At 40.7% G+C, this 20,481-nt stretch overlaps 1 protein-coding gene across 5 annotated transcripts in view; it reads right to left on the reverse strand.

The window, feature by feature from the left end:
- hipk2 (homeodomain interacting protein kinase 2) overlaps positions 1 to 20,481 on the reverse strand; it is a 106,102-nt gene that overhangs the window by 74,274 nt on the left and 11,347 nt on the right. For 4 of the 5 annotated variants that reach the window (XM_057835599.1, XM_057835598.1, XM_057835596.1 and 1 more), the window contains exon 2: positions 7,564 to 8,713. In XM_057835599.1, the coding sequence (XP_057691582.1) occupies positions 7,564 to 8,713 (1,150 nt within the window). Of the gene's footprint in view, positions 1 to 7,563; positions 8,714 to 10,496; positions 12,369 to 20,481 lie in introns of those variants that run through there. The other variant, XM_057835597.1, reaches the window with a different exon arrangement.

Below are 20,481 nucleotides of genomic sequence, written 5' to 3' on the forward strand. Positions count from 1 at the left end.
TGTTGTTGTGCCATATCTGTGTATCAAAGTACTGGAAGTACACTTTTCGTTTATACCTGCACCTGAAGTGAACTGTTGACAATGTTTAGGATGTTTATATTGGTTTTGCTCTGCACTTTTATTTTGTCCATTCTTTTGAGTTTTGAAATATATATTTTTTTCCAAATAAAACTGGAGTTGCCATGTCCAATTTTAGAAAAACAAGTTACTCTTAGGTGGCACGGTGGCTGAGTGGTTAGCACGTCCGCCTCACAGTTCTGAGATCAAGGGTTCAATCCCAGGCTTCGGCCTTCCCCCCGGGAACTCCGGTTTCCTCCCACATCCCAAAAACATGCATGGTAGGCTGATTGAGCACTCTAAATTGTCCCTTGTGCCCTGCGATTGGCTGGCAACCAGTTCAGGGTGTCCCCTGCCTACTGCCCATAGTTAGCTGAGATAGGCTCCATCACCTCCGTGACCCTCGTGAGGAAAAAGCGGCATGGAAAATGAATGAGTTACTCTTACTCAATAAATTTAAGTACCATTTTGCATCAACTTTTGAGTTGAGAAATTAAAATGTAGGAGTTATAGCAACCTAAATGAAGTAGTTTTATTTCTTATTAATGCTAAAACTTGGACTTAAAAATTGAGTTGGTTCTACACAATAAAGCTTGTGGAGGACAATAAATAATGATGGTTCAACTCCACTAATTGAGTTAGTCCAGTTATAAAATTTATAAGGGAAGTACTTAATCATTGCTTAGTTGAATTTACTTAAAAAATTAAATGCAAATTGTTACAACAATTTTTTTAAGTAGAGCCAGTGGATTTTTTTTTAGAGTGCAGACAGCAGGCGTTTTGTGTTGAATAAGTTGTGAAAGAAATGATGAAAACGTGGCGAAGCTGGCGATTTCTCTGGAGATGTTACCACAATAAGAATTGTCAGCTTAACTTATAAAGACTGGCGAACGATGGTCGGAGGAGGACCGTGGAGATGTATTGTTGAGCCATTTCACCCCACGCTCATATTTTTCTGTCATTTGCATCTTCATTTAGAAGGTAAGCGTCAACTTTTTCCTTGTTTCACCACCTGTACCAACCTTTTCTGAAACCTGTGTTGATTTGTCACACAAGAAAATCCGCCGTGCATTCGTCTGCGGTGCTGCCATTGTCGTCGTATTTCGAGCATGTCGTCGGATATAGAAACAAATGGCGAGTCAAATTTTACGTCGGATGTCGAAAAGTTCGTGTGTCGAAGCGATCGTATGTAGAGGTACCACTGTATATATATTTCTGTCTTCATCCATGTACCCATGTATAATGCGCACCATGATTTTACAAGTTGATTTTGGGGGGAAAAAAGTGCGATATATTCAGGAAATTACGGTATTTTATGTTGGATAACTTTAGTTCCTATGTGAATATTAGTTCCTACTTGTTTTGTTGTTGTAGGAGGGTTTTGTATTGAACACGGGGCCGTGTTGGTTATTATGATAGCAGAGAAGACAGCAGTAAATCAACAAAGACAAGTCAAGTCTGTGCCCCGATCTACCACTCAAAACATCTGATGGACTCAAAAAGTGGGTTACGATTGCACATTAGTTTGGAAATCGACCGGATCTACCGTTTTTTTACACAAGTGACTTCCGGTCTGCCCGATCCTTCCTACCGGTAGTAGAATTGACGCAGGAGGGTCGCATCTCGCGTCAAATAATAAACTCTGCCGTTCTTTTCGCGTGCGTCGTGTTGAGCCGCTTCTGGGACGTGTCTAACACGCGGCCGCACTGCGACTGGTGTGCATTGGCTGATTGACTTTAACGCCCGCGTTTCACTGCGTTCTCGCGGCGGCCACGTTGTCGCACCGTTGACGTTTCTAGGTTATACTGTCGTACCGTGTTGGTCCTCATTATAGTAGAGAAGACGGGGTAAATATAATCTACACAAAGAAACTGTAACCCAATCGACTCACAGCCTCGAAAAGTAAGGGTTACGTTACGTCAGAAACGTGAGACAAACCTACACCCTTAAATGAACTACATGTCTAGACTATCACCATTGAATTATAGTAAATAAGTTAAATAATGTAAGTTTGGCCTTTGTCCGGTGACATATTGTGATAAAAAGAACAAATAAATCTTCTACTTCGACTTAGCAGTAACTCTGTGTATCCATGTTTTATTTGTCAGTGCGCAGTGAGATGAATTGCCATGTAAAATATGTGCAAGGCAACTAGCTTATTATAGATTGTGTAGGATTCTTACTAAAAGTGTATGCACCAAAGGTGAAAATGGCGTAAAACCCCCAAAATCAGACATGTAAAAATACTATAAATGTAGCTCCACTTGCGCACATGGATCTTGGCCTCTAAATGCCTATATTTAAGTAAAATCTTTCCATGTAAAGCACCATGTAAATATGAGCTATGTTGGCCAATGCCTTGTGAAAGATGAACGACAAGCAAAACAATAAGAAATGCATCTTGGGATCAAAATCGTACTGCTTATAAACAAGGCGGAATGGAGGAAGGGAATATTATTTGGTGTCATTGACAGTGTAAAGTAACAAAAAAAAACAACAAAAGAAAAAATGCTCGCTTTTATTTTGTATGTAGGAAAGGACTGTATCAGCCTTGCAATCCCCTCCCCTGCACCAGTGTGCCCATCACACAGTGAGTATGTCGGTGACCGTGAGTTTCTGATTGAGGTTCTCTGACAGGCACAAAAGGACTCCATCGCTATAATCAATGGTATATTAGAGCAACTTAGAACAATGATTGCTAGCTGATATCTCAAATGTTAATTTTGTGCTCACTTTTCAAGGCCAAGCCATGACTGTAATCATAACTCCTCGAGACTGAGATACATATGCAATTTACAGGCCTTGTTTTGCTTTTACTAGCGTATCGATACCACAGGTTGTGTCTGAAGATAGCTAAGGACATGAAATAAAAACCTTCTTGAATGGGAAAAAAAAAAATTAAATAAAATAAGTAGGGCTGTCAAAATTATCGCGTTAACGGGCGTTAAGTATTTTTTTTAATTAATCACGTTAAAATATTTGACGCAATTAACGCACTAGGCCCGCTCAGACAGATTTAAATGTCAGTACAGTGAAAGGCCAACTTGTTAATTGTGTTTTATGGAGTTTTACCGCCCTCTGCTGGCGCTTGGGTGTGACTTGCATATGTTATGTGGCGTATTGTCGCCCTCTGCTGGCGATTCAGTGCAGCTGATTATTTGGGTTTCGGCGCGCTTTTCTGACGTGATTATATGTCGACGCGAACTCACAGTCTCACACTAATAGACAGTGCTATTCAGACCAGCTAACGTCCGCATCCAGTATTCAGTGGCAGTTCTCATAGCCCCATCACACTGTTTGTGTCTAATACATGCACCGCTTGTGAGTTATATTCCTCCTTTGTTTCTATTCATGAGCATTAGATAGTTATTGATGATGTGTATTTGAATTTGTTCACATATATGGTGAAATGCAGTTACATTGTTAGATGCTTGTGAGCTAATTGGCTAGTGCTACTGCTCAAATGGACACGTGTGTGTACATTTTATGTTATTTTGTGATTTATGCAAGTTATTGACACATTGCCTTGTTATTTTCAGTTTTACAAAGATACAAGAAACGTGCTCCTGTCAAAAAGAGATGACTTCAGTAAAGCCCATGCAACTTTGCCACACCGTCTGAGTTCTTTTTGGAACTTATGTTCGCTATCTGTCAATTTGTGTACTCACACACATTGAGGACAGAATAGGGCTACTAGTTTATTTTTTGATTGAAAATTTTACAAATTTTATTAAAACGAAAATATTAAGAGGCGTTTTAATATAACATTTCTATAACTTGTACTAATATTCATCTTTTAAGAACTACAAGTTTTTCCATCCATGGATCACTTTAACAGAATGTTAATAATGTTAATGCCATCTTGTTGATTTATTGTTATAATAAACAAATACAGTCCTTATGTACCGTATGTTGAATGTATATATCCATCTTGTCTTATCTTTCCATTCCAACAATAATTTACAGAAAAATATGGCATATTTTATAGATGGTTTGAATTGCGATTAATTGCGATCAATTACGATTAATTAATTTTTAAGCTGTAATTAACTCGATTAAAAATTTTAATCGTTTGACAGCCCTAAAAATAAGTAAACTTACATATATGTACAATGTGTATTTCGGGGGAAATAAAAGAGAAAGAAATACCCAAAATTTTTGACAGAATGAGCTAGAGCAGGGCGGTAAACCGAAAATTTACCGGTACCGAAATTCTTTACGATGACCGACGTCATTTTGACCATGACGGTAAATTCAGTAATTTAATAAAACAAGAAAATAGTCTTTTCATCCCGCTTTGACTCTGTGTTGTTCGGCTATGTTCATTCCCCTTTAAGAAAGCAGCCAGTGTGCTTACGTATGGAGTCACGTGGTTATCAGGAAGCCAAACAAACGAGTCCGGTAGGCTAACGCTAGCGGCTAACGCTACAAGCAAACGAGATGGAGTGTTGCTTAAGGGAGGTTCGCCAAACTTTCACCCGACATTAAACTCTTGGCGGCACCCAGACGGGCTTTCACCCGCTGTCCTCCCGATTTCCAAAGAGGATGCTTTCAATGCTTTCTACTGGTAGCCAAGCCACAGGCTAACGCTAGTGGCTAACGCTAGCGGTTAACGCTACAAATGAACTTGATGGAGTCGGATAGCGGCTCTAAACTTGTCGAAACAGCTGAATTTAATGAGTGGATTGGTCTCGGACTGCATCTATCAATTATGCCGCGTTCCAGAAAAGTGGGATGTCGGACTTTTCCGACCTCCGAGTAGGAAAATATCATTGGAACGCCACTCGAACTGGGAGGTCCAAGTCGCGAAGTCGGAGAAAAAATAACTACTCCGACTTACAAGTTGTTTCAATCTGATGTCACTGGACAAAATAGCGCTCATGAAAACATATTGAATGATAACACAATAATGAAGTAAATCAAGTTTATTTGAGACGCCATGTATTTTTTTCTCATACAGTGAATTATCTTTGTTGTGCTATGTTTTTATATTGACGATCAGCAAAGGATGTAACTAAAAAAAGGCAGTTTACAGTGTGGGCTATAATGCAGCCGTTGTTTTTCCTCTACTATTTGATCGCTTATAGGAAGGCAGGTTCGCTGGAGGTCAAAATGTCTTTGGATGGCCAAAATAAAAAACACCTCGTCGCGATCAGCCATCTTTGTTGTCTACATTTGCTTGGAACGCTTTGAGGTCGGAACTGGTACCATCCGAGTGGGATAAATCCGACTTCCCACTTCTCTGGAATGCACCATTAGTTTATCACGTTATTGTGTATCTCTTGTCTGTGTGTGATTTCTCTGATAGCTTTTGTGATGGTAAAGCATTCAGCATAAAGTACAATCTAACAGTGAAAATGATAACTTTAATGGCCCCAGCTATTTTTCCTGTATGTGCTTAGTTCTGTGTCATTAGATCAATGCAGCTTTAATGTGTGTGTGCGTATGTATTAAAATATACACTGGGAAGAAAAAACCTGAAACCTTGCAGTAAACACTTGTGTTGAGTAATTATGTCACAGCAGCCATTAACAATAAGTTGTCTTTTTGAAGTGTACTGTTCAAGCTGTAAGTAATTTGTGTTACAATGACATGTTTGCAGAGGCATATTGATTTTGACAATGTACATTGTTCAAGTCATACAAACTGTTTTAAATGTTCATACTTGAATTCTTATTGTTTACAAAAAATTTTGTATACTTAATGTTTAGACTGCATGTACAATTGTTAAATATATTAAATTGAAAGCTGGTAAATAAATCAACAAGAAACGGTTAATCTGTATTTCATGCATTGATTCAGATTTTCAAATTATATAACGGTCTGCTTGGGTGAATTTATCGTCATTTATCGTTATCGAGGTAAATCTGCTCAATTTATCGTGATACATGCTTAAGGCCATATCGCCCAGCCCTAGAATGAGCATGATCTTGACAATTACAGGACAACCACCTGGCATGTTCCTGTGGTAATGTGTTCTGACTCTTGAGTAGTCGTATTCATAAACTACATAAGGTATACTGTCGCTTTGACACACCTATTATTTCCTTGACCTCAGCTGTGACACCAGGACGGATCTGTGAGCACAGCTCAAGTGTCTCTTTGTGTTAAAAGGAAAAAAGATTAATTCCTGGATGCTGCCTCAGCTCAAAACTAAACACGGTTTTGCTTTGGTTAAAAGAGATGTGTAAAAAGGTACAAGAAAGAAAGATCTTCCCAGTGAGTCATCTGGTTCTAATGCAGGGCCCACTGGTGTGGATTACCGGCACATATTACAGGAGAACTCGGGCTGACCCCCTCATCTTTATCTCGGGGGAAATGGGAGCCCTCTATAGTGATGAGGCTGAAGGTCCAGGCCCATGGGGATTCTAAACCCAGTGGGGAGGAATACAGGACCCTGGGCATGCAGCATGATTGATACCTTATCATGAGAAAGGATCTCTTTGTAAAAGTATTTTCCTTAATGCCTCAATCGAATTCAAGGATATCTATCACTTTTAACAAAAACTGCTCAATTAGAACACATACAGGGTGACCCAAAAAAAAGTATACACTCAGTTGACTGCTTGTTTAAAAGCCATTGAAGCATATCTAAATAGGTTGTCATGCTTAAGTGATTCATTAAGGTCCCTCAATGCAGCTGGTAATCTCTCGTCTCTACAATTCCTGTACTACTGCTGAAAATGAAGAAAACTTTAGCTGTACCTGAATTGCTGCGTGCTGGTCTGACACCAACTGAGATTGCAGCAAATCTGAGAATATCCAGATGTGCAGTCTACAAAGTTAAAAAGAAGCTGAAAGATACTGGAACAGCCTCACGAAAACCTGGGTCTGGAAGTGCCCGATCTGTGGGGACCAAAAAGTTGATTGACAAGGTGATATGTGGCCACCCAGAGTCCAGATCTCAATCCCCTGGATTATAGCATATGGGCAACTGTGGAGGACAGTGCCTGTAAGAAGCCACAAACTTCTGTGGCAGCCTTGGAGAGGTACATTGTTAGATCTTGGGAAAAGATGACAGCATCCTACATAAAGAAGACCTGTCAAGCGTTCCGCAGGCGCCTGGAGGCTGTTGTGACACTTAAGGGAGGACACATTGAAAAATAGAGTGTACTGTACATGTTCTTTACAATAATGTATAATTTGTGATTAAATTCTAATTCTAAGATGAATGAACATGGCATTTAAGTTGTATTATGGCAGTGTAAACTTTTTTTTGGGTCACCCTGTACACACATCATCTGTAACAGTTGTGCATCAACATCCCCAATGAAAGAGATTAACAACTCCAAAAACAAAAGCAGAATGAGGGTTGGGAGGAATTCTGCTACAACAACTACAGTAAATGGCCAATAAATCAGCTTTGCTTTGAAAACCTCTGAGTAGATACAAAAAGAATTCAAACAACATTCAGAAAGACAGGTTTTGCTCTCCATAAAATGATTAGGAACAAATTGAGGAACATTAATGACATGTTGCTGTTTTTTTCACCGGTTTAACTCTTACCTGTAGTATCTGGATTGTAGATAAGTAGAGCAGACAGCTTTGGAGACGTGGCTGGCTGAGCCAAAGTCAATGACTTTGACTCTATAGGGCTGTCGAGATGGATCTACAAGCATGATGTTTTCTGGCTTTAGATCAGCGTGGATCAGACCCAGACTCTTCAGCTTCATCAGCGCCGTTGCCACCTGCTGCAAAACCGGTCGGATGTATTTGAGCGGCAGCGGACTGAACTTGTTCTGCTTCAGGAAGTCGTACAGGTTCTGTTCCAGCATCTCAAACACCAGGCACGTGTGGTTCTTATGCTGGAAGCACTCATAGGCCCTCACAAAGTTGAAATCATCTGCGCTCTCTGTGCTGAGACGTGCTAAGATGCTGACCTCGATCTGACCCTGCCTTGCGTACGACGGGTGGTTTTTCAGGATCTTGATTGCCACGATCTCGTTGGTGCCCCTTTTCCAGCACTTAACCACCTGGCCAAATGTTCCTCGCCCCAAGAATTCCAGTACTTCATATGTGTTGGTCATGGAGCAGAGCACTTCATGCTGCACCAATTGGTAGTCGCCCTCATTGTTGGAGCTGCTGTTCTTGGACGTCGCTGTGGAGGCGGCAGTGGCTGCCGTCGCCACCGTGGCGCCGCTGGCTGCCCCGTTCTGGATCATCGGCTGACCGTGCTCCTCGATGATCTGCACACTGCTGTTGTTGTCGAGCTCCTCACTCTTACGCTTAAGCCCACATCGTTGGTAGGTGTCCAGGAGACTGACCGTGCTGCGGCGAGTCAGATTGTGAACCCCGGAACCGCCACCACACCCTCCGCTGCTGTTACTGCCTCCACCTACACTGCCCAGTAAAGAGCCCGCGCCCCCAGAAGCGCTACTGGCTGAGGCAACCACAATGTGGGCCGCGCTTGCTGGGAAGATGAGCGCTTGCTCGTATGGCAAGGTGGAGCCGGCTACCTGCAGGGAGCTGTTGATTCCTAGGGGGCCGCCGATGGCCGACACGTTCTTGCTGTTATTGTGGCTGTAGACTTTGCTGTGCGTGCCGTACCCTGTCATATCCCAGTTGCAACTCTGCTCCACCTTCAGTTTTTTCACGCTAAAGAAGGCACTTGATTGAAGAGTGTGAGGGGAGAACACTTGCACTTGTGAGGCCATACCTGCAACAAGCGGGCACAAGAGGGAGGGGCCAAAAAAGGCAAAATGAGAAGTTAGGAATTTCAGAGTGTATGAAACATGAGTGGTAGCTTGAAGCTTTAAATAAAGACAGCTTGGGTCAGAGCAGGTCATTAAAACGCCAAGCGTATATAGTGACGCATCACCATGTTAACATCATTACCCCACTAAAGACACGTATCAAATAACCTTTGAAAAAATGTTTTACCATGCTTTTTTACAATGCATACATCTTTAAAAATGCCGATTAAGTGGAAATGCACATCTATGGGAAAGAAGACTGGCAGGTTTGCACTGTTTGCCTAACGTCATTTAAAAAAATGTTCCAAATTTTCCAGGACAGATAGGTATTATAAAGGAAATTAAAAGAGCAAAAAGACTTTCAAAATAACACAAGACATGAGACTCCGAGACACAAACATGTAGTATACATACAAACAAGGCAAAACAAAAGTCCCAAGGAATGATTGCAATTTCCTCTTTCACTACACAAGGACACTACATTTATTGGGGCACAAGAACTCAATTTGGGGCAAAGACATTCTTGTTAAGATAGCTATAAGAGCATCAGAAAGGAACTGAACTGTATCTCAACCACAGATCCCGAAAACAACAAAACAAAAGCAAAACTGCACAACTGTGCACTTAACTGTTGGGAACAAGATGCCTAAGAGTAAGCAAAAGCCTCTCCAAGCAAACAACTGCCCAAAAATAGTCACTTCTTTATCTCCCTTCCTTCACAAACAGGCCTGTTTGTGGCACTGAAATGATTATCACAGCACACAGAAGATTATATGCAGCTCGTAGTTATGCTGTGCACTTTCCAGTAAACTATATAGGTGGACTCTAAACAAAATAAGAGCTTCCACCTGGCTATGCCTACATACACGCGTAGTTAAGTTTCATTGCTGATGAACTGATGCCTGATGGTAACTGTTTAGAGGAACCATACTTGGTAACGTCAACTAAAATTGAGGCCACCCACGTCACTATAAGGGTGCATATTACCACCCTTCCAGTGGGTAACTGCATTTACTACACTGTTTTGGAGAAAAAGTACAAAATGGAAAAATTATGTCCCCACACATGATGACTAAATGTTGTTTTGCCTCTAATTCTTTGCCATTTAGGCACTAGACCAGGAGTGCTCACAATTTTTTGTACTAAGATCTTACTTTTCAAGGAGCCAACCTCGCTCAATCTACCTTTTTTTCAAAAATTAAATCAAAGTTATCTAACCTCATATTTTTAAAAATATATATACTTTATACTGGCTGCTCCATCAAGTGATGGGATGGATGATAGGTTTATGTCTATTTTTTTTTTGCGATTAAATAAAATTCAACTTTATCTGTATAACGTCATAGAGCGCCAACAAAGGTCAGTAGCAATATTCCACAACAAAACATGATTAACTTTTAAGGTCAAAGCCTTTTTTGGGGGACGGTAGTGGGGGGGCAACAAAGCTCAGCAGCTATATTGCACAAAAAAACATAATTAAGCCTTGTTTTGATGCCGCGATCTATCCACACTAGCGTTGCAATCGACAGGTAGATCGCGATCATTGTAACGAGCACCCTTCCGCCGGATCAAACATTTTTATAAAGTATATATGTTAAAGCAGACATATTCATGGAATCTATTATACGAACAGGAATTATGGCGAATGGGTTCTTCATCGCTTTGTCCTGATTGATGATCCTGACAAGCTCAGTAAAAAGCTATCTGCTCTCTATTTGACATTGCTTCATTTATATTCTAACTCACTTTTTCTGTTCCATTTTCTGTTCTTTCCTCCTGCTTCGCTCGGATGTTGCCGCTATCTCTGCAGTCATCTGGTCTTAGTCCTAATGCTGTTGGATTGAAACTGTAGTGCACATTAGAGGATTTACAGTAAGCTTGACAAGTGTTACAGCTCATGTGGCACGTCCATGTGTCCTATATTACATTTTAAAGCTTGTTATATTCATGTTGCCGCATGATCATCAGGATGTATTTTTGTTCCACCTACCACAGAACGTTCTGCAGGTATGGATTGGGGTAATGAAGAACGTCCGTGAGGCTATTAGGGGCAAGGCTGTCTGCTAATCACATAAGCTCGGAAGGCCAGATGTCACTTCTTGGATTACTAATTCCTGTCCCTGTACTTTTCTCTAAATATAATTTGAATGATGCGTTGCGTCACTGAGTGGCGTCAACTAAATGTGACTGAAAGCTAAACAGGATAATCACAAGCGCGGACACTAGAACGGGTGGGCGGACACTGAGATTGCCAGTTCTTGTTCTTGAAAATTTCAGCCAATCAACTGGTGTAACGGATGAAATGGTTTCCTCAGATGTAACACTGTGGTCAAAGGGTTCACTTGATATTGGCTTCATGGTGCAAAGAACTGAAGGCCACACATGTCCCCAAAACCGGTTAAGAACAGGAATTAGAACGGGATGTTTAGAAATACACACTAAAACAGACGTGCCTTGTTATGAATGTGTCCAGATGCTTTTTTTGGCCATGAATGTTAAAGTACAAACAAAGTGCAGTTATAAAGCCCGTGGAGCACAAATAAGTAATTAAATGAACGAAGAATAAGAGGTCTAATGGCTGGAATGTTATCTCATGACAACACACAAAAAAGCAACAAAGTGATTAATTATACTGGTTCGGGTAAGCACAGCTCCTGAACCTCATGAAAAGTTCATACACGTTGATTATTTTAGAATTTGACCTGTTGTGCTGTCAAAAGTAACCCTTGCTTAAAAATGGGTTCTTTCTATTTTTGAGTCGTAACTTAACTTGTAAGACTGTAAAGGTCCTTTGTTACACATCAACAGAGCTAAAGCATTAGCATATCTAAACAAACAGATTGCAATTAAGGATTCACGAGACTCATTTTCCACTCTTTTTGAGGGAACATGTTAAAATGGTAATATTCGATGTTTTCAGAAAGATTATGTGTCTGTCAGGGGGTTGTTAATCTTCTTTTGGGAGGATCAGGGCTACATACCATGCGAGGGACGGCCTGAATACGAGGGAAGATGTGTCACTGACATTTTATCCTATGACCTGCTTCTGCAGTTTTATTCATTGTGTCATCTACACACTAACTGGTGAAGAATCATGTAAAAATAGCTTATTTTACTACAGAGACACTTTCCTTCACTAGCCCCTGGCTGTATTTGTGCGTGCAAAGCTGTTTTTCATTGTTTTATGGTTCAAATCCATAATAACACAAAATATTATTCCCTGTAAATATGATTCATACAAGCAAACATTTTATGCTCAGCCTGCACCATATTGAATAGGTACACAATGAGACAACATCCATCACCTATCCACAGACCAGAGTTGTGTTGAGGTGTTGAGATGGTGACTGCATATATTTGGACAACTTGCTTGGGCCGCAGGTGTGGGGGAAGGAAATTTTACTAGGCAATTAATTTACTTCTTTCCATCTGCAAAGTATTTCCTCACCAACATTGGATTTGAAGACCGCCATCTACTGATATTGAAGACCGCCATCTACTGATATCTCAGACAAAATACTTTAACATGTGGTAAGCAAATATTAGCAGTATTGCTATTTGGTATCTGCGAGTGCTAAAGAGTAAGTATTTCTGCTCAAAATTGAATATTCCTACTGGTCTTTCTCTCTCTAAAAAAAAAAAAAAATTGAATGAAACATTGCTATTTATAATGTGCCAAGCTGGTATGATGCCATGTTATTTAAGTACCGTGCCCTCCATAATTATTGGATTTATAATAATTATGTGTTTTTTAGCTTCTAATATATTTTCTTTTTTCTAAATAATATGGGACCTTAATGGAAAAAAAGAGAAAAATCCAACCTTCAATACAAGTGCATTTATTCAGTGGGGGAAAAAATCCCACAAAAAGAAATAATTATTTGACATCAAATAATGTGTGTCACAATTATTAATACCCCTGGTGTTAATACTTTGTACAACCCCCTTTTGCCAACAAAACAGCACCTAATCTTCTCCTATAATGTTTCACAAAATGGGAAAAGACAGAAAGAGGGATCTTCAGCCATTCCTCTTTGCAGAATCTCTAAATCATCCAGAGACCTGGGTCCTCTCCTCTGTACTCTCCTCTTCAGCTCACCCCACAGGTTTTCAATGGGGTTGAGGTCTGGGGACTGAGATGGCCATGGGAGGAGCTTGATTTTGTGTCTGGTGAACCATTTCTGTGTAGATTTGGCCATATTTTTAGGGTCATTGTCTTGCTGAAAGACCCAGTGAAGACCCATCTTCAGCTTTCGGGCAGAGGACAGCAGATTTTGATTTAAAATGTCCTGGTATTTCAAAGCATTCATGATGCCATGCACCCTAACAAGGTTCCCAGGGCCTTTGGAAGTGAAACAGCCCCACAGCATCACTGACCCACCCCTATACTTCACAGTGGGTATGAGGTGCTGTCTACACGCCAACAAGCTGTTTGGGAGGCATGCACGGAGAAAACCTTTCCTCACTCACAATCATAAACGCAAACGTCTGGAGTTCGCCAAGCGGTATTGGAGCTTCAACTGGGACCGTGTGCTTTGGTCAGATGAGATCAAGATTGAGCTTTTTGGCAACAAACACTCTAAGTGGGTCTGGCGTGCCACGAAAGATGCGTATGCTAAAAAAGCACCTCATACCCAGAGAGAGTACAGAGGAGAGGACCATGGTCTCTGGATGATTTAGAGAGATTCTGCAAAGAGGAATGGCTGAAGATCCCTCTTTCTGTCTTTTCCCATCTTGTGAAACATTATAGGAGAAGATTAGGAGCTGTTTTGTTGGCAAAAGAGGGTTGTACAAAGTATTAACACCAGGTAGAGCTGGGCGGTAAACCGAAAATTTACCGTCACCGAAATTCTTCACGATGACCGACGTAATTTTGACCATGTCGGTAAATTCGGTAAATTAATAAAACAAGAAAATAGTCTTTTCATCCCGCTTTTGACTCTGTGTTGTTCGTCTATGCTCATTCCCCTTTAAGAAAGCAGTGAATGTACTTACGTAGGGAGTCACGTGATCATCAGGAAGCCAATCAAACAGAAGCCCGGTAAGCTAACGCTAGCAGCTAATGCTACAAGCAAAACGTGATGGAGTGTGGCTTAAGGGAGGTTCGCCAAACTTTCACCCGACATTTAATAGACTCTTGGTGGCATCCAGACGGGCTTTCACCAGCTGTCCTCCCTTGTTCTCACAATTTCCGGAGATGGTGCTTTCAGTGCTTTCTACCGGTAGCCAGGCCATAGGCTAACTCTAGCCACTAACGCTAGCGGCCGCTAGCGGCTAACGCTACAAATGAACGTGATGGAGTCGGATAGCGGCTCTAACTTTGTCGAAACGGCTGAATTTAATGAGTGGATTGGGCATGGACTGCATCTAGCAATTACTATGTCGCGTTATTTTGTATCTGACTGTGTGTGATTTCTCTGATAGCTTTTGTGATGGTAAAGCATTCAGCATAAAGCACAAATGGCCCCAGCTATTTTTCTGTATGTGTTTAATTCTGTGTCATTATTGCTATCATAAAATCTTAAGTGTTTCATTTGCAGAAGATCAATATAGCTTTAATGTGTGTCTGTCTGTTTGGGGGTTCATGTATGTGTGCATTTATTAAAAAATGCACTGGGGGGGGGGGGGGGGCCCTGAAACCATAAAGTAAACACTTGTATTGAATAATTATGTCACAGCAGCCATTAGCAATAAATTGTCTTTTTGAAGTGTACTGTTCGAGCTGCAAGTCATTTGTGTTACAATGACATGTTTGCACAGGCATATCGATTTTGACAATGTACATTGTTCAAGCCATACACTCTGTTATAAATGATCATACTTGAATTCTTATTGTTTACAATTCATTTGTATAAACCTAATGTCTAGACTGCATGTACATTTGTTAAATATATCAAATTGAATGCTGGTAACTAAATCAACAAGAAACTGTTAATCTGTATTTCATGCATTGATTCAGATTTTCAAATTATATAACAGTCCGCTTGGACGACTTTATCGTCATTTATCGTTATCAAGATAAATCTGCTCCATTTATCGTGATACATGTTTAAGGCCATATCGCCCACCCCTAACACCAGGGGTGCTAATAATTGTGACACACATTATTTGATGTCAAATAATTATTTCTTTATGTGGGATTTTTTTCCCCACTGAATAAATGCACTTGTATTGAAGGTTGGATTTTTCTCTTTTTTTCCATTAGGGTCCCATTTTATTTAGAAAAAAAATTATTAGAAGCTAAAAAACACATAATTATTATAAATCCAATAATTATGGAGGGCACTGTAGCTGATACACCTAGCATCGTACTGCCTATATTAACAGTGCTGCAGAAAATGTTAGTGTCAATTAGGCATGTGCCGGTATGATATTCTGAAAGTATGATAACCTTAAGCCAAAATATCACGGTTTCACAGTATTGCAATTACAGCTCTAAAATTTGTTAATTTGAGATATCTGGGTTAAAAAAAATAATAATATTGAATTATTTTCCATAAAAAGCAAGTTTATTAACCTTTAATTTTGTATAAATGCAAAATCATATTGAAGGTATTGCCTCCTCGGCAGCCACCTTCTGCAAACATGTTTTACATGTCAGTTGGCTCTCCTCCGCTAAGCAGCAGTCATCTGCAACGTTTCTTTAGCCGAAGTATTCCTATACCAGCGATTTCGTTTTTGTTCGATGGGGGATAAAAGCTCAGGAGTTTCACCTCCTCCACCCAACGTGTAGCACAGCCGACTCACTGACATTGAGCAACAACCGGTTGGGGAGCGTTGAGCCTTGCAGCTGCAAGCGAGGGCTTTTCCATGCATTTTGGGACATAAAGAATAGCTTAACCATAGGGACATTATGACGGAAAATTTTTGCTGTTTTGAAACCTTAACATTTTCATACCACGGTATACCTTGACACCGGTAATCGGCACATGTCTAGTGTCAGTTCAATAATGCTCTGAGAATTGATCTTCTGAACTGTTTCACTGCGAACATACAGTGTATAAGTCAGGTTTTAACATTTTCTTGAATCTGAAACTGTCCTCTTGCCAAAATATTTTGCACATTTAGGTGAACTTTTTGGAAGCAGTTTTGAAGGCCACATTTTGTTCCAAAGTGACAGTGCAAAAAGTACCAACCAAAAAACACAATAGTGCCGTGTGGAGGAATCACAACACATTAGTGATTATATTTGAAAATAAATTATTAGCAGAGCACAATATCATTTTGTGTTCATCAACATTTTCCTGTTTGAATGGACAAAGAACATCCCAGAGACAAGCTGGTAGAAAGGGTAGTAGGAGAAGCTGTTATATAGAGTGGGTAAATGTAGAGCAACTCCATGTTTCAATGTTAAATTTCTGCAGGTGTGACACACAAATTTATTGACACAAATTTATTCATCCATTTATTCACTGTAATTTTCGTACGATAAACTGCTACTTTTTTTTTCTCCATTCCGAACCATGCAGCTTTTATAAAAGCATACCTGGCAGTCTTTGAAATTGTCTGTTTTTTCAACCTATTTAATAGTTTAGGTTGAACTGGAAGGTGGTTCTTTTGCATGTGTTTCGGTTACTTACTCCAGCATTTCATCAGTAATAATATTGTGGGTTTAAAAAAAAACTATCCTGAAATAAATTGAAGTCAACTGCGGAGGATCATATTGTCCATGTAGGAGAGTCAAGTTTAGTGGAGGTGCCAAATTCTGACTCTACACAAGCTTCTTTACTTGCCTGTGAATACTATTGAACATCCTGTTTGCTTTTTTAGCCCTCTCATGTCTTGCTTATTTATAGAGCAATGCATCACACGAGCTTGCAGCAAGATTCTGACATGCTGACTGCTGCTCCATCAGGCCTCGCGAGTTCCCTCATCCCTCTTAAAAGCCACATAAAGGCGAGCAGATTCATCTCGCAAACGGACACCCAGCAAAGCAATTATACAATGTTGTTGGACAAATGTACACAGCTTATAAATCAGTCGAATGTTTGCAATAAATGTAACACTTGGTCAAGTATGGCCAAAAATACGCCCCGGTGTACACCCCCAAAAAAAAGAAAATGCATCAATGTGTAAATCATTACAAATCTTTGTCGTCTTTTACAAAAGCAGCAGATTTTCACACACAGTGAAAAGAAGTGCGAACACTTTTCGGATGCAATTTGAAGTCCCCCCCACAACAAATGTGGAACGATAAGGCTACTGCAATTCTTTTTAGTGTGCCTATAAAACGCCTGTCGTGAGAAAACATTTGATTTGTTTATACTGCGAGGTCAGCCTCACCAGGCACGTAACTGATGGTAGTGGAGCTGCTTCAGTTGGATTTCTTATTAATCAGATCACGAGTGTTGCAAGTGTACAAAGAATAACACTTGACTTCTCTCCCTGCAGAGGGACCAGGAAAAAAAAGAACCAAAGAGAATTAAAGAAATATGTCATTTGCACACTTTTGTTTTAATTGGGAGGTTCATGTTTGTTTCTTTGTCCGGATCTCAGCAGACCACTTCCTTGTTGGTGGTGGATGACATAAAACATTACGAGCGGACAAAAGGGACTACACTATTTTTGGTTCTGAGGTGGCAGGGAGCAGCTTCTGTCTGTCCATTTACAACTCTCTGACTCCTGGAGAATAATATAAAGTCAAGTCACATCTATCAATTCCGCTTCACAAAATTTCATGGAATTTTAGGAGAATTAAAATAGCTTTTGCTGTCAAGATTGAATCCTTGGTGCAACTGCTGAAGGCGCAGCAACAGGAACAAAAATATCAGACTAAAGTGGTGAGCAGGAAGCAATAAACATACTGTGGTAAAACACAAAATGCACCTTTCACACTCAAGATTCGCCCACACCAAGACCAATCAAGCCTCGCTGCAAGCATTAAATCGTGTGTAGTCTTAATTACACTGGCTCTTTGGGCATGGCCTCTGACAAGCAGCCACACTATAACACTTATGATTTACAAAACATGAGAACCGACTCCCTATGTCACACTTCCTCTCAGGATCAACATTGACAGCTGGACTTCAACACGTGGGAAGGCATGAGTAGGCTCCATCATGAGCAAAAGCACACAACTGAAAAAGAGGGCATTGAAAAGGGGTGTGACACGTCATTTTGTGCAATATGTGCTGCCGACAGATGAAAGAGGTTATACAGTACTGTGAAAATGAACAAGGACCGGGTGTTGGCTTTCGCAACCCGTAGTTTGAAAAGAACTGCATTTGAAAGGCGATGACATGCAAGTAACACCATATAGTAGTAGATTAATAATGGAGATTCGAAATTGTCATTGGCAAAGTCGGACAGTTGTACAACGGAAGGATTTTTTTTTCTCAAAACTACATATCCCAGCTGACTGGACGAAAAGTGGGATACACAAGAGATGGGTCAGTTGTGCAAATGTAAACCCAAGGTTCATGCAAGCAAAGTGAGAAGTCTGGAGTCAAGATTTGAACCAGAATCTCAACTGGGAGGAAGAAGTTCTAACCACTATTCCAACATGCTGCCACTACTGTAGTTTTTTTTTTTTTTTTAATCACTGAAAATCATCTGGAAAATAAAGGTTTTAGAAATTGAAGCATTCTCCCAGATATTGACGATATATTTTTGGGGGGGAAATGTTAAAAAATTGGCAACACTAACGAGTGTGTAACAAACTATTCCGGCCAGTGCAACTTCCTTATAAGGGGCCCACGGTGACAGAATGGTAAGCACATCCTCACCATACTTAGATTGTTGGTTGAATCCCGGCTTCGGCCTCCCTGTGTTGAGTTACCATGTTCTCCCCACGCCTGTTTTCTCTGGGTACTCTGGTTTCCTACCACATCCCAAAAATATGCATGGTAAGCTGATTTAACACTACAAATTGTCCGTAGGTGTGAGTGTGTGCGCGAATGTTTGTTTGTCTCTATGTGCGCGCCGACTGGCTGACAACCAGTTCAGGGTGTACCCTGCCTCATGCCCGTTGTTAGGTGTGATAGACTCCAGCACCCCTGTGACCCTCGTGAGGACAAGCGGTTCAAAAGATAAATGAATGACTGTGTGAAATGTGTAAATAATATTGTATTAAATCGATACAAGGCTCTTTGAATCGAATCTAAATGTGGCAGACGTACTATCGCTAAATATTGCATTGTAATGAATTGCTGAGTTATAACCCAAAACACTAGCCCATGAAACAGCCGAGTGAGCAGTGTTTTGGGTGTGTTCATAAAGTCATGGGTCATAGTTTTTTGCCTGACAGTATCCAACAAAGGCACCTGGAACACTGCCTTGTCTTGCTGGCACTGCAAACACCTGCATGCACTCACCTCTCATATCAGTAAGTGAGAGAAGACCCCTGAAACCCACAGACATCGGGCTTTTCAAATGCTCCTCAACCATATGTCAGAACTCAGATGTCTAAACTAAATGCATTAAAACATAATCCTAAAAAACACCCAAGGGGATTAATGGAAAACCCCTCCCCTTGGAAACCTCATGATGAACCTTGACAAGTGAGGAACCGGTCCAACCTGAATAAGAACCACACGAGAGAGCAACTTTGCTTCCTGTATTTGCAAAACACAGCAAACTGATAAAGAACCACATCATAGACCTGACAAGGTTTTGTTCACAGGGAATTTGAATTATTGGATCTGTCTCGCAGGTGCTCGCATGCTTAAAAGTAGGACATCTTGCAGCAAAGCCACCACATGTTGGATCATGAGAAATGCTGATACTAGGAAACGGAATTTACATGCAAATAACCACACAACCACTATGTGTCTCACCTCGGCGCTTATACACTTTACTGTATATGTCCCTAATGTAGTCTCTCGGGGTGCCCCTCTGCCTCCCCTCTGGGATCAAATATGAAGTGGGGATGCTGCACATGCCTTCCCAACTGACAAGAGTATGTGGAATTTTAGCAGAAGGTGTCAAGCTTTTTATTTGAGCTCCACTAAGATTACAAAACAAGATATTTGTGATTACTTATGTCATGTGGTGTTCCTTTTTGTATTTTCTTTGTCCTTATTGCAGGTACACATCCATATGCATGCCTATTACATCATTCACTGACACTGACATCAATAGGTGTCAAATCTATTTTGATTGGGCAGGTTGACATTCAAAGTTACTGCCAGACATCTAGATCCAATGGATTAGACGTCTATTGCCATCAATTGCAGTGAACGAGTTAGAATACCATAATCTAGCCTCATCTTCCTCTTTTTAACTCCTCCTTCCTTTTTGCAACATAAGGAAGTCTATGTTGCTGTACTGTATGACTTCGACAGATGATACCACACAGACACGCTCGCCAAGCAATTTAGCCAACCATATGTGTCCTTAATCCACCTGACAGTGTCTCATAAACCAGAGCACAGGCAATAAATACCATTTGCCTACTCAGCACCCTGCTTTCACCTGAGAAACATACCTTTTTTTCTGAGTCTTCATAGGAACAAACAGCAGCCAATAACTGCCAACTACTATCATTAGTAGCATTCTATATGATGATCATGATGTGCACGGACCTGCTCGATTCATTGCGGTTTACCTTTTGACCTTTTTGTGGGTTCATTTCATTCAGAGTGAAATGTTGGTGTATCACGTGGGAGCAAGCCGCTGCTGTGTTCCATCACAACAGCATAGGAGATATGATTCCAGATGTAGGAAAGAGACAGGCGAACGGAGAGGAAAGGGTCAACGACTCCGGTGACAGTCCCCCCCCCCCCAAAGCCCT

The sequence above is a fragment of the Corythoichthys intestinalis genome, chromosome 5 (assembly GCF_030265065.1).
Source record: "Corythoichthys intestinalis isolate RoL2023-P3 chromosome 5, ASM3026506v1, whole genome shotgun sequence".
NCBI lineage: Eukaryota > Metazoa > Chordata > Actinopteri > Syngnathiformes > Syngnathidae > Corythoichthys > Corythoichthys intestinalis.